This window comes from Corvus cornix, chromosome 4, assembly GCF_000738735.6.
Source record: "Corvus cornix cornix isolate S_Up_H32 chromosome 4, ASM73873v5, whole genome shotgun sequence".
NCBI lineage: Eukaryota > Metazoa > Chordata > Aves > Passeriformes > Corvidae > Corvus > Corvus cornix.
The window spans coordinates 25,104,604-25,119,963 of NC_046334.1; the positions used below are offsets into that span (position 1 = coordinate 25,104,604).

At 39.9% G+C, this 15,360-nt stretch overlaps 1 protein-coding gene across 1 annotated transcript in view; it reads right to left on the reverse strand.

Moving 5' to 3' along the window:
* LOC104697174 overlaps positions 1-11,319 on the reverse strand; it is a 56,994-nt gene extending 45,675 nt beyond the window's left edge. Inside the window, exons 1-8 of the mRNA XM_039551572.1 lie at positions 11,154-11,319; positions 10,825-10,925; positions 10,411-10,480; positions 9,268-9,398; positions 7,495-7,583; positions 6,283-6,382; positions 4,876-4,919; positions 3,629-3,706 (exon numbers count right to left, since the gene is read on the reverse strand). Of these exons, the coding sequence (XP_039407506.1) occupies positions 3,629-3,706; positions 4,876-4,919; positions 6,283-6,382; positions 7,495-7,583; positions 9,268-9,398; positions 10,411-10,480; positions 10,825-10,925; positions 11,154-11,319 (779 nt within the window). The remainder of the gene's footprint in view (positions 1-3,628; positions 3,707-4,875; positions 4,920-6,282; positions 6,383-7,494; positions 7,584-9,267; positions 9,399-10,410; positions 10,481-10,824; positions 10,926-11,153) is intronic.
* Positions 11,320-15,360: the final 4,041 nt, after the last annotated feature.

The window sequence follows — 15,360 nt, forward strand, 5'->3', positions numbered from 1 at the left end:
AATGCCTTTTTTGATAACACTAACTTAAAATCAGCATTTAAGACTGCACATTAGTCTTCTGTAGGCTATGAAATAACGGTTTCTTGCACTTTCTCTGCTAAACATTGGAGAACCCACACAAGAGAAGAGTCAAGCAGCCACTTTCTCACTGGAAAAATAAACAGCACCTACCTCCTCTACCTGTCTGCCTGTTTTCATGAAAACTGGACAAAACCTTACAGCTTCAAGATTCCCACCTTTAAGTCAAATGCATTAAGAAAATACAACCAGCACAATTGAAGAAATGCCAGTGCCTTAGGTCAATAGACAGAAAGCAAGCAAGTTTGGCTTCTACCAGCTAAAGTAACTTGGAGAGTCACAAGCTGGAACATGCACTTCACTTGTTTTACATTAAAAACTTACTTTAAGGAGACGACAAAGAAAATTACAGAATAGCTTAGGTTTTAATAGCTAACCATTAAATGGCCACAATATACCCACAATATTCCTGAGATTTAAGGTACCCTTTTGTGGGGGAATTGAGCTCCCAGAAGTATCTGAATCAAACATTTCAAGAAAATTAAAAACTAACAAACAACCCCCCCACAAAAAACACCAAAAACCCACCAACTAAACCATGTTGGATGAATGAAGTGGATTCAATCCAATGCCTCAATACTCACTGAGACATAATAGTATATGCACAGAATATAAGCTCTAACTTGCCTGGCTTCATTTAGATTAATTAAAACACTCTTCTTTATGGAGTTAATTATTTCTGCTTATGCATAAAAAATAGACAAGATTTATAAACCTGAAATGTAATAAATTCTTCGAGTTTTGTTTACAAGTTAGAAAAAATCATACCCATCAAACCTTCTTAGACAGAAGAGCCACATGGATTACTGTTCTTGGGGAGAAAAAATCCCCAAGGACAGTCAAAAAGATGACCCCATTCTAAGGCTAACCAAGCTCACCCTCTGCAGGACAGTGTGAGGAGGGGAGAAGCTGCCCTCCAGTGTTCAGTCACCGAACTCAGTAAGCGCACGGGATAGGTTTTCTGCTCTTGGCTGCACAAACGCACTCACGGAGCAGGAAATTCGTATGTGAAAGGCACATTAATGATAAACACAGATTTAACTTGGCTTCTTCCCCCTCCTATTTACTGAGTTAATTGGGATGGTTTGGATTTAACATTAGGTACCACAGATACAATGATTTATTGAGATCTAAATTATGTACACTTACTTTCAGGAGACTGCTAAAAATGTCATTTCTCCTAAACAAGGGAGAAACCATTAACAGACACAGTCAAGTAACTTCTGCAAACTCTGTCACAGCTCTATTGACCTATTTGAAATAGAGCAGGTGTTAGTGGCAGCAGGTATGGCACATTTTGGTCACTACTGAGACTAAGGTACCATGTTATTATCATACATTATTATGAATGCATTATCTGCATGCATTGAAAACAGATTCCGACTGTCTAAATAATGAAAATTTCATGCCACCAAGTTCCTTTAAATTAAAGGGTAAATAGGTTACCACTAAACTATTAAATGGAAAACACAGTTTTCTGCATCCCAAAAGCTTTCACAATACTTCCCCCTCATGCTTTTGGGCCTAAGTATAGCAAACAACTATTTATCAGGAAACCAAAATTTATCCAATTAATCTCCTCCCTGCCTTCCTTCTCTCCATATCCTCAACGGACATGCTGGATCACAAGTCCACTTCAGTCAGTGAAGTATCTCCACTCTGCATCTCCAAACTTAAAATCAAAGCTCACACATTATTCTGGTCTTGACTAGTTTTAGGAGCTCATCATACAGGCTGACGTGTCACATTGTTTTATTTCAAGAATTTCACCAATTACATGTCTAAGACTCAAAATTTGCAAACAAACTGACTAGTTTTAGGGTACCATGATCAATTCCTCAGCAGACTTAAACTGAAGGTAAATAAATAACTTATATTACCACAAATAGAGTTATGTATGGTTTAAAGGTATGTATGCATATCGATGGGGACAAGGTAACAGAGCAGTATCAGGTGTTAAACTTCTATATCCTTTAACAGAGACTCAATTCAGCACCAGTCAGCTCTAAGCCACAAATCTACTATGATTTTTGACAAAGTTCTGTGATTTTACAGATACAAAACTATTAGCTACGCATATTCATGTACGTATACTCATCTGTAAAATGAACTATTCCCACTCCAGTGGCTCACAGCTTCATATACTCAAACTTCTTTCTTTTTTTAAGCCAGATTGACATTCCTCACAGAAAAATCCTTAAAGACCTATCACACGTTTCAGTAAGAAAATTAGTATTCTGGTTTTTTACTTTGATTCTTCTATAAAGCAAGGTCTTCCAGAGTCACAGATTTTAAGAAGTTTCATGATACAGCATAAGTGAATTATTGGGAGAGACATCAGAATCGGAATTATAAATTTCCAACCAAATAGAGCAACTTGTTACTATGAACTCTCTCCTTTGATTTCCCATAAAACACAACAGTGAAGAGTAAGTGCAGTTTGTCCAGGCCTAGTAGCCTTCCAGTAGGTGAGAAGAAATGTCTGACCCTGTTTGTTTCAATGCCATCCATGTGTTCACCTTTAAATCAGCAGTGCTCAGGAACTCAGAAAAACAGAACACATCTTTTAGGATCACACTCTGAATCAGCAGCAGTCACTACAAGGAGAAGACAAAATCCAGGCAGCCCTAGGGCTCTCCAGGTAGCAGGGCACAGTCCTGCTGGCTCGTCCACCTGGACCAGAGTTGACTTGGGAGCAGGAAGGAACCCACCGTATTAAAGCACTCTTCTCTCCTGCATCTCCCCGCTGCTCTTCAGCCCTTTCCTCCGTCACATAAAAGAAGCACTGCCTTTCTCATGATACAGCACAGGACAAGATTCCTCCCTCTCATCCCCAGAAATACAGAAGTAACTGCAGCCAGAACCACTCATGCTATGCAAAAAATGTATTCCCCAACTACTTTTAAATCACTCTTAAAAACAGGTTGGTAGAAAGCAGGCTCCCTCAGCAGGCAGAATGACACACCTACATGTAACTCTGATTCAATAGGTCTGAACACAAGATACACACAGAATTTTTGGAAGGACTGACCATTCAACACATTTGCATTCACCAAGCTACTCAGCAGGACAAAACTATGGCTTATATTCATCTCTACCAAAGCAAATTAAGTCAAATTTGTGACTGACCAGCAAGCAACTCTGATCTAACTGAACACTAATGTAACAGCATTCAAAATATCAGCATTGTCTTTTCCATTACAATCATGCATGAAAGTCAATAATAAATATTTTCAAAAAGCAGAGGATACTGAAGGAAACAGGAAAAAACATGTTTAAAAGGGAAAAAAATATATTTATCAAAGGGCTAATTTGTTTTTCGAAATCTGCTGAAGTTAACAAAAGAAAGACCCTGTCTGACCAAAAAGGAAAACTTCAAAAGGGAGAACAGAACTCAGAAAAGTGATGTTGAGGTGGCAAAATATCAAGAGGCCCATACTGCCTCCCCCAAAAAGAGTAAGGTAGAAGCAGTTTTGACCTCACAGATACAAGAAGAAAACCTCATCTTTGGCCCACTACAAACATGCATGATGGTATCAAGTTTACCTACCAGTCTGGTACTGTGTGCCAATCAGTGAATATTCCACCTGTACACTGAGCACCACATTCAATAAGATGACCTGCAAGACTGGGAAAATTGCGTTAAAGTAACTAAATATAATGCAAAATCTATTTTCACAAATCCCACTTTAAAATACAATAGTACAATGGAAATAGAGCTAAATAACAAAACATGCTACTTTTCTCCATAAGTATCTAATACAATTATGAATTATGCATTAAGCATAACAAGGGATCCTGAAAGATGAATATAGTGTTTAAAGGATTTTTACAAGAATTTTCCTGCAAAAAAATATACACCTAGAAGATTATCTAACACCTAAAACCAAGTTTCCTTAGTAATTTCAAATCTTGATCTAAATTCAGTATCTTAGCAGCCTGCACTGCATGTAACTAAATAGACAAAGACCATTTTTAAATGAAGAGATAGAAAATCTCACCTCTAATATGAAGGACACAATGTATTATGATTATGTATTACTATTCTCAAAGTTTGATTGCAATAGTCTATAAATATTCAACAGAATTATGGGGAAAATCTTCATCTCTATCATCCCCAACTCAGTGGAGCCTGAATGAATTTCTCTCCACATTTTTTCTCAAGCAGAAGTTCAAGCACACTAATGAACAGTGTGTGCTCAGGCTAAGTAATCACTCATTTTTATGAGGACTTCAATTCAGATACATGATGCAGAATGTTAAATTAGGCAGCATAGTTCTACCCCTTTCTGGATCAGATTCTTAACCTTAGGACCACAACAAGGATTTGTACATGGGAGTACTGACACTGAGCTTCAACAAAACCATACCAGGATGCTGCCCTCTGACTGAACCTGCTTTTGGGCATCTTTCAGAGTAAGCCCTGCGACCACCCCAAACATCAACAGTGGCAGCCAAACAGAAAAACCTTGGAATCAGTGGTCTGTACTGTAAGATTTCATCTCTTGATGAAACAGAACAGATGAAATGAAAATGAACAGAAAGTTAAGCTGCTAAATAAAATCTTTCTATCCTTTCTTCCTTTTGTTATTTTAAGCTGGTTCCAGAATGCAGTTTCTATCATTTCAACTCCAAGTGAGAGTAGTGACCCTCAAAAAAGAACTCAAAACCTAACAAAATCATTAAAATAAATAAATTCAATGATAATATGAAACATCACTATGTGCTGAAAAAGTTGGTATCTTGACATTATGATATGAAATATAAATTTACCCAATTTCTTCTTATATCATTTACCTTCCCGCAGCTAGCAAGTCATAGTCATCCCTATTCCAGCCAAACTAGAAGAAAAAGACAAATATTTCAAATACATAAAAGTTTCATACAGTACAAAAAACTGCACATAGCATGTTCTTTGCTTTGAATAACAATTCATTGGATATACTTTTACTTAACTGTAGAAATCTAAGTAATAATAATTGGCAGGCACTGTACAGGGATTTGAGTTCCTATACAGCAAATCAGCAAAAAAATCTCTGACACATTTCAGTTTTCCTCCTATTGATACACCCCAACAAATACAAACTCTTAAAGCCATATCCTCTGCAAAAAACCTGGAAGTGCAACATCTGTATTACTTAGAACCTGCACAACCTACAGGTTTAAAAGTATAGTACCTATCTTGGGTCACCTGAACAAACCACTGTGTGTCTTCAACTTCTGAAAATTATCAGTTCCTGGAGTACTTACCAGTCACCCTTAAAAACTGGAAGTATGCTTTCTGTTTAACTAGAAATTTTAACTAGTGTCTTTTCCCTGAGTTCAACCTAGTGCAAGCAATACAGTAATTGTTTCCTATTTGGCACTTTGCAGAAATCTTCCTAAAATCTTTCAATGAATTAGATAAGGTCTTTCTGGAATAGATAACACACACTGACAGTTGTTATTTTGAGAATGTAAACAACTAGGAATAAAACAACAAGTCATAATGGAAATTATAAATGGAAAATTAATTAGGCAATGTTTGACATGCATGAAGTCAAAGAGTATTATGTTTTAGAAAGCATGTTTTTAACTAGATACATGCCCCCCTATTTGTTTTAAATATGCACCAAAAGACAGCTTCCATATTTCACCTTGTGTGATCCTTCACAAAAATTAATGAAAACCCGTTAAAAATACTTCAGAAAACCACATACCCTGCATGTGTAAATTTTTTAATTTCAAGGAGTTTCAGAAATGCTGCATTGAAACCTACTACTTTAAACAAAACTGCTTACCCACTGAACGAAAAAACCCAGTGCTTTAAACCATCTCATGTGCTCCCCCCAACCAGAGTGAGCTCCACTACCGACACCTTGTGGTAAAGAAAAATATACTTGCACACCAAATTTTGAAGAAAGGCACGGGGAAAAACCCCGAAACAAATGGTGAGAGTGAAATACTGGTGAAAGAGGCTAAGACTTCCTTAACTTCACCTATGCTTTCCAGCTTAATGGTATACAATTTAACAAATATCCCTACTATCAATTTAGGAGAAGGGGAAGCGGACAACTTTTCATGCATGTAAGAAAAAAAATACAAATGCTCGTTGTTTTTAATTTAGCATCTACATTTTCACAAGGAACAAAAATTGTCTGACAATAACTGCTGAATAGTCACTCACATGTATTCATTATCCTACGGAAATTAACTTGTACTTACAGAGTGAATGAGTGGTCCTAATACAATCCCGCTGTCAACACATCTGCCCGTCACAACAACATCAGCTCCAAGGTCTAGAGCTCTGCTTATTGGTCTTGCGCTAAAGGTGACAAAACACAGCAGTAAGTACCTTCAAAGCATCATTTAAAAAACAGTTCCCTGACACACACAGGTTAAAAATCACTTACAAATCACTTAGGAAGTCAATAAAATCTACTTTAACAACCAATTTGTCATTATGTATATACATTAAGAAGATTTTAAAGAGCAGTCATTGAGACACTATCAAATTCTGGTACCTAAATAACGAAACTTAAAGATTTATCTTGATGTCCATAGAAACTGCCCTGAACAAAGTGCAGAGAGGGACACTTCTATCATCAATTATGGAAAAGAGTGTTTTTCAGAGATTCATTAGCCATTCAATTTGTAGATGAGTGTATAAAGACGAACATTCTCCATACATAAAGCCTGGTCACTTTGCCCTCCAATTTTAAACCTTTCAGGTCAATTACCTAAGCAATTTAAGAACTTGCAATATTGTCCAACTTAAAGAGCACTGTGCAAGAACAGGATCACCACGAACACCAACTGGAAGAGATGCACGTGACCATTGTCCCATTTCTCAGTCCTTCCCCTTCACTAGGCCTGATTGACATTGATTCATCTGAAGTGGATGGTGACAATGAAAATGCAGAGATTTATGGAAACCCTAAGTATCATAAAGGGGGAAACAGATCTTTCAAAACAGCAACCATCCTGAAAAAACAGTTTCCAAAATTTTGACAATACAAAGCCTGACACACAGTTCAGCACAACCTAATGGAACCTCCTACAGCACTCTATGTCCCTGAGCTTGAAGTCCTCACTTGCACTTCTCTAGTGACAACACTGTAAACTACTCCATGCTGCAACAGAGGACAAAGCATATGAAAAAGCATTTTCGCAATTGTAATTAAACTAACACTATTTTGGCTCAAACTAAAACCTGATGATTCACAGATGGTGTATTGCTAAGGAGTCATAACTTACAAGGTTATAAACTAAAACTCATTTACAAGTTGTAAACAAGTATTTTTTCTGGTTGCCTGAATAATTCAAAGATGAACCACATATACTAAGTGGTTCTAATTGCAAAGCAAAACAAATTCCCATATTCTATGTGTTAAAATTATTTGTTCATAATAAATACAACTTGCTAAAATAACTCACCCAAGATATATGTTCATGCTGTGAATATTCTCTGGAAATTGCTTGCCACTCTCTAAATCAGTGATACCAGCTCCTTTTAAGTTCTCTTTCTGTTAGAAAACAAGCAGAACACCCAAGCTTTGAGTATTTTGAAGTTTCTACAGTAAGCCTTTCATTAGTATCGAACAACAGATCCACTTCACAACAACTCTAAGCAAAGCATAATTATTAAAAGTATTGACAATACAAATCAGTTGAATGGCTAAAAGCCGTAGATACGCTTTTAACCACAACTTTTCCAGCATGCAGAAAACTAAGTCGGTCTTTAAAGAAAGTAATGTTCATTCACATACAACCAACTACAATCAACTGGTGTATTTCCTAGGCTTTAAACTGTATTTAATTGCTGTAGGACTAAATAAATCAAACCCTGCAAACAGAAATGTGTCTGCCACATCTGCAATGGTGTCACAACCAGCGAACAAGGCTAATCTTGTAGCTTCATACAGTACTTAGAGTAAGTTGTGTTTCCAGAGCAGTAGGTGGGGGGGAGGGTGTGGTTTTGACCATGCAGTAGGCAGCTTGCCAATCCAGTGGACTGAAGGTACAGTGACTGCATAGACACAATGTCTATGGAAACTCTAAATACTAATTTACAGGTGGGACCTGTAGTGTGGGAAAAAACCCAAAATTTCCACTCTGAACTAATTTGGTATTCTATGTTAATGACTGCAATCCTCCAAACCACAAGTAACATTTACCATGTTTCATGTATCAACAACAGAAGTTGTTGGTAACCATAAAAGCTGTGTCTTTTTTGTTCCTGTAAGTTATGTACTGACAACAGCATAGAAAACAATGCATTTCAGATCAGACACGTCTGTAACAAGCTCAAATAATGACCACTTTACTGTTGTAGCAGTAATGAAATTCTGGTCTGCAGACAGTAAAGTGGTTTCAGTAGGGCAGAAGTTTCTGAAAATGAAGCCCAAGCACTGCACATAAATTGCAAATGAAGAATCTTACTTGACGATCTTCCACATTCAAGAGCATGCAAGGAGTAACAGATCCTATGCAGATAAATAATTTTCCAAGTTACAGGCAGATATTTAACCACAGTGCAAACCTCTCCTCTCTTAATTACTATTATGTAGAAAGTCTTTTCCCAGTAACTTTTCAGGTATGGCCAACATCTTTTTGCGGATTTCATAAAGTGTAATTCTTTAAGTACAAAACAAAAACAAACATATATTTCATCTTTCAATTTTTTTTTGTCATATTTTAACTTCAATCCTCTCATTTAACATTACCTTACTGCCTGTAAACTAATTACTTAAAAACAGAAAACCAGCTACCTATAAACAAAGTAACATCAGGAAGTGCCTGTAAACCACTAAAAAAGCTAGAGGGGATAAACATTTGAATGTGTTGTAGCCACACCATATTCAGAAGATTTAACACACATGATTATCTAGTTTAGACAGAAGCAGTAAGCAACAGCACACAATAGCTTCTCCTGAAGAGCAGGCAGACCTTACAGCAGATTCACATTTCCCTTCAAAAAGCTAAATAGCAGATCCACAAGCTAATAAAATTCACCTCCATTACATAGCAAACACTACATGTGCCAAGAGTTGTATTCATGCGTTTAAAAATTAAAAGATAATGAAGAACAACACTTCTGATAGTAAAAGACTACTGCATAAAGACACACAAAGTAAGTTCCTACGGGACAGTAAATACCATGTTCATGCTATACAGACTCATGCTAAGGCTTAAAACAAAGTGAAATACCTCACTCATCAGATCATCTCCAGCAACAACAGCTATTTTCAAATCAACATCTGCTTTCTTTGCCACCTCCTGAAGGGCAGCTGCACAAGCAAGTGGATTAATTCCACCAGCATTACTGATGACACGAACACCTAAGAAAAAAAAAGGCAAATGAAGTTCAGCAGCATCAATAATCAATCACCTGTATTTCAAAAAGTGTGCTGAAACACAAGCAAGGTATCACCTTTGCAAGGTAACAGACATTCAATCAAGCAAAACCACATTAAAATATGAACCACATTTAACCTGTGAAAGGATCACAATAAGCCAATACAAAATTGTTTAGAAAAGAGTAACTGCTATAGATAATTCTCATTTATCCTTTATGAATGGAAGGAGAAAGTGACCAGAAAGACACACATAATGAGGCAGACAGACAGCATCAAACATCCCTGACAGAAACAGCAGTAAACACTGTGAAGCTTTACTAATGTAAACAAAAAAAAGAGTGATTAGAAAGTCATATTGTAGAACTACATGGAAATTTTGAAAAACTAGAATTACCTTGAAAGCATTTTTTAAAAGATCTGTAAAGCAATATTCCATTCACAAATTAAAGCTACAGTAAGAAAAATGTGAAAATATTTATCTACAGTTATAACAAGTATCTCAAATCAACCCAATTTCACCATCAGACCTGTACCCTACATCAATTACAATGGGATTTTTCATAGAATCCTAGAACAGTTTGGGTTAAAAGGACCTTAAGGATCACCTAGTTCCAAGTCCCCTGCTATAGGCAAGGTTATTCAGGGCTCCATCCATCCTGGCCTTGAACACTTCCAGGGATGGGGCATTCACAACTTCTCTGGGCAACCTGTTCCAGTGCCTCACCACCCCCACAGTAAAGAATTTCTTCCTAGCAGCCAATCTAAATCTACCCTCCCTTCAGCTTATGGCGATTTCCCCTTCTTCTATCACTACACATCCTTGTAAAAAGTCCAGCTCCAGCTCTCTCGCAAGCCCCCTTTAGGTACTGGAAAGTGCTGTAAGGTCTTCCCAGAGCCTTCTCTTCTCCAGACTGAACAGCCCCAACTCTGTCGGCCTGCCTTCATAAGCAGGTGTACTGAATTAACATACAAACTCATGCAAGAAGCAGCCTACCTTTCCTGTGAATATCTTTTATATAGGGAGCCATGGCAGTGGAGACAAAATCCGGAGTGTAACCTAAAACCTGAAATAATTAAGAGCTGTAACCACTTCTCATAGGTAAGTCAACCCAATCCCTTTCCCTGATTAACACAGAAAACAGGGAAGAACAAGTACCTCTGAAAATGTTTGGCAAATACGATGGGAAATGACATGAACACTTTCACTATGTGAAACTGAATGGATGCAAATAAATACATGCGAGTAAAAAGTATACTTAAGGAACCGTGTCCCCCTAACCAGGCACGTCTTAAGCAGGCTTCGGGCACGATTTGGGCTGAAGGAGAGCTCGGGAGGTCGGAAAGTACCGGAGCGCACCCGGCCCCGGCCAAGCCCAGCATGCTGGGGCCGGACACCGGCTTTACTTACGGGAGACCGGGCCTTGGCGGCCGTCAGCAGGGACATGGTGATCTCGGAGAGGTAATCGAAGACAAGGAAATCCAGCTTCCCCCCGTACAGCAGCTGCGGCACTGGCGGGGCAGGCAAAGGCGCTGTCAGCACGGGGGCCCCCCGGCCTGCTCCTACCCCCGGTGCCGGCCCGCCCCGCCCGGGCGTGCGGCGCCAGCCCCGGCCCGCCCGCTTGCGCAACGTGCTGGGGGCCGCCGCCAGCCGGGCTCGCCCGGCCTCCGTGCCCCGGCCCCGCCGGGTCTCCCCGCCGCCCCCCGAGCAGCCGCTGCCGCTGCGACCCCGCCGCCCACCTGCGGTCGCCGTGTCCCCCCAGAAGCCCGAGGCGCAGCCGATGCGCACCGCGGCGCCCGCCGGGGGCTCGCAGCCCGCGCTGCGCCGGCGGCTCCAGCGGGGCGGGCGGGCGGCGGCCCCCAGGAGCCGCGGCCCCCGGAGCCCCAGCAGCGCGGCGCAGCTCATGGCGGCAGCGGGCGGGAGGGCGGGCACCGCCCCGGCTGCGGCCGCCTAACACAGGGCTGGGGAGGAGCTGCGGCCTGCGGAGGCGATTGGGAAAAGGGGGCGGGAGAAAGCCTATAAACGCGGAGAGCGCGGGACAGAGTGCCGAGAGTTCTGCGGGGGCAGTTCGCTGTAGTTGGTGTATCCCATAGCGCCAGCCGGTTGGAGGGCAGTGATGGGTCCAGCCCGGGGCGTGTCCGAATGGGGCCTCTCTGTTTCGGGCCCGGTTGTGCCCGGGCCCACGCTGGACACGGGTCGGTGGCGGGGGTGCGGGGCTGTCGCATCCCCGAGGTGCTGCGGGCTTGGCGGGGGCACCCGTGTCACCAGCGAAGCGAGAGGCGGTGTGTCGGGGCAAAACCTCAACAGCGGAAACCCCATGATAAGGCTTGGGTTAATGTCAGAAGCATGTCAGATTGTCTACTTACGGAATTTTTATGAAACTCTTTCCTTCTCTCCTAAATACAAAATGCGTTTGTTAAAAAATAAGGCTTTCTGCGTGGAAGTGCACGTCTCTGTTCTGACAGAAAGGAGGTCCCATACTGAATTTCCAGTCTGTGAACGTGAGGTAAATGCCACTAACCCAGGAAATTCCCTCATATATAAAGAGGAACGATTTCGTAGTCCTGACGTCTAAGCTGGAGAGCTGTCTCTGGGCATCAGAGGGCTAATCATGTACGGGTGCTCCAGAGCGAATCCTCCGTGTCTGACATGAGCTAGGACTGTGCCTGAACCAGAGCGTTAAGTGCTGCTCTGACACAGTAACAGCCTGGCCTTCCTTAACAAGCACACTTTTATTTCGATTGGGTTTGAATTGTATCTCGCAGATGATACAATAATAAAATTGGAACTTCTTGCAGGAGCGATGAAAAATAAAACGTTTGGTGCAACTGACAATGCTAAGTATGTGGTGATGATGAGAGGGGGTTTTACTGATGTAAAAAGTAGCCATGTTGAAAATAAATAAGTACTTCTGAAAATTGTTGGTAAGACTTCCAGTTAGACTATTTTCAACTTGTGATTAGAAATAATGCAGTTGAGAGAAGACAGAAAATAGTCATGCTGTGGTCTCAGAATTTGGTTCTTTATTTAGCGAGGTACAATGTTTTCCTATTGCAAAAAAGGGCCATAAAGCACCATTTTCTAATGTTCTCAGTGCCTGAGTGATGAACAATTCCTGCCCTAATCTATTAAACAGGCAGAACCAAGTAGGTTATAAAGAAAAGTTGGTTTGCTATATGGACAGAGGATTTTGATTATTACACTATGAAAGTATTTCATTACTATGTAGAAAATTTGCAGGTTTCGAGTTCCTATAAACTAGTAAACATCCAAATAATCATAGTAGGGGAAAAAAACCACCATGTAATGTATGCATAGTTGACTCCAGAGAGCTTTGTCCTAAATACATATTTATTGTAGCTCCTTAAAGTAAATTTTGAAGCAAGAATCAGAAAGAGCACTGTCTTGGTACAAAATACATTACTACCAGTATAGACATAAAGACAGATGCTTTCTGTAGATAAATTTTGTGTCTTCCATGTGTCTTTTGATATGGAATACGTTGCAGTCAGATTCCAACACATTGCAGTGTGGCAGGAAACATGGCTAATCCTCAGCAAAGTCATGCGATGCTCTCAAATCCTGGGGTGAAATTCAAATGCGGTTTGCCTTGGCCGAGACACCATTACCAACGTGCTGCAGTCCTCCCTTCTGTGCTTAAACACAATGCCAATCACTGATAAACAGAATCATTGATAACCCATGAGTGTAAGTAAAAATTCCGCTGGAATGGGCTGCGCCAAGTTTTCACGCTGCAAAACTGAACTTGGGGGCGTGAGAAGAGCTGGCTGCTGACGCCAAGGAGCCCAGGGGCCGGTAGGTGGCTGTGTTTCACCGCTGTCCGCACCCACCTCGCCTGCGAAACCACCTCTGGCCCCAAAAAGAGCCACCTGCTCCCACCAGCATCACCTGTGCGTTTCTTTCTCTCCGGCTGACCCGGTGTCATAGGTTAGCGTTTTATCTATATTAAGAAATAAATATTCGCATGCTCACATGTACATGGGCACAACAGTCTTGGAATCTAGAAGGTGCTTTATTCTTTTAACTTCTTTCAAGTAATTTCGTAGCATGGATTTTGACAGCCAGTGCTCATGGTTCTGTGAAGGACGGGATCTTGCTTTGTCAGAAACCATTTCAAGGTCCTTACGGAACCTTAAATACAATTTTAGCAAATATGCATATGGATGTTGACGTCTTTGTGAGAGAATTAATGTCCAACGTGTATTAAATACTAAAACATACCTATTAGTTGATCTCCCAAAAACACGAGGAAAGGATTTAGGATTGCTTCCATTATTTGCAATGATGCAGTGAAGTGATAAAGGGATCAAAGCCTGTATTTTGTTGGTTCCCACAGCGAATTTTTTCTTACTCAATTTATACTTGTCCATAAATAAGTAGATTATTTAATAACCTTGTTGAGGTTCCAGCAAAATCATCCATTTTTCTGAAAGGGTAATTTATTCGCTACCTCTATCCCCTCCATTTCACAAATTATTTTCTTAAAATAGACTGAGCTTTCATTACCATCATCATTCCATCCTGAGCAGTAATAATTAGCTCAGAGCCCATTATTTCATACATGATCTTAGGATTGTTTTAATGAAAACAGAGGCAAATTATATAGAGGTTCTCTTCAAGGTGGGCTTGGAAAGCAATGCTCTGTGATGGTCAAGTCTTAATTTTGAGATTTTTTTGAGATGATTTAACAGATTTTAGGAACAGTTCATTGCTCTTCGAGGACATCAGATGGCACTGTGTGGTTGCAAGTGAAGCCCGAAAGAAACTACAATCAGTAACTAGCTACGTGAAATTCATACACAGGAGATGCTAGTAAAAGACTTGACCGTATTTGTGACCTATGTAGGGGATATGGGTCAACAATAAAAGCTGTCACAACTCACTCACGTGATAGGAACCCATTGCATAATGTAAGTTATGAATAAGCCAGAAATCCTCTCATAATTTATGAGAAGAAAGTGGGGGAAAGAAAAGTCTTCTGGCTTTAATTTTTGTGCCAGAGAAAGAAAAAGACTACAGATTGAAAAAAAAAAAAAAAATATATATATATGGAAGACTCTTTTCTGCTTATGGTTTACATGTGGATAAATCTGAGCTTCACTTTCCTTCAGTGACCCTAAATACTTACATTTACATTTAATAGGCTAGTGCTATTAATATTTCAAACTTAAGTCTGTGCTTCTCTCCCTGTAAACAGATTTGTGCACCAGCACAGAGCACAGATAATGTGTAAAAGAACTGTGGAATTCATTCTTCTACTTCCACCATCGTGAATTAATGGCATTCAAGCCTAATCCTGGAAGTCGGGGAGGACAACACAGAATATATTTTTCCAAAACAAATACACTTTCCACTATATTTCTAGGATTTTTCTGACAGTCAGGCTTCCTCTGATTGCTTTAAAAAGTACAAGCAAATTATTTCACAGGCCAGGGGTTTATTGAGAAATACATTACATTTTTGCTGTATTTCCTTTAATGTTATTGTCAATAAGTTCCTGTCCAAACTAATAATATCAGCCTATACGTTTGATTATTGAAGTAGGCTCTGTTTAGTTTATTGAGGCTCTGTCCTCTCAACTAATTACAAAATACTCAGCAAATATTTGAATTTATTACTTATCTCATTCCCACAAATTAGTGGATCTCTTTGTTTAACAAATAGAGTTCACTGTTCTTGCCCTCAAGGTAAAGTATACACTGCAATCTCTCTTCTGCAGACAGCCTGAATACCAACCTTTTCTAAGTGAATCAACAGTAGAAAATGGTCTCTGTAAATCAGTAAAGGCAGAGAATTTGCTATGTTGCATCAAGTACCCAAATGTAAGGCACAAACAACTCAAAGCTCAATAATTATGTTTCACTGAACATGGTTTGGGGTTTTGTAGTATTTTAGTAGATTTTTAGAATTTTGAGGTGTAACATC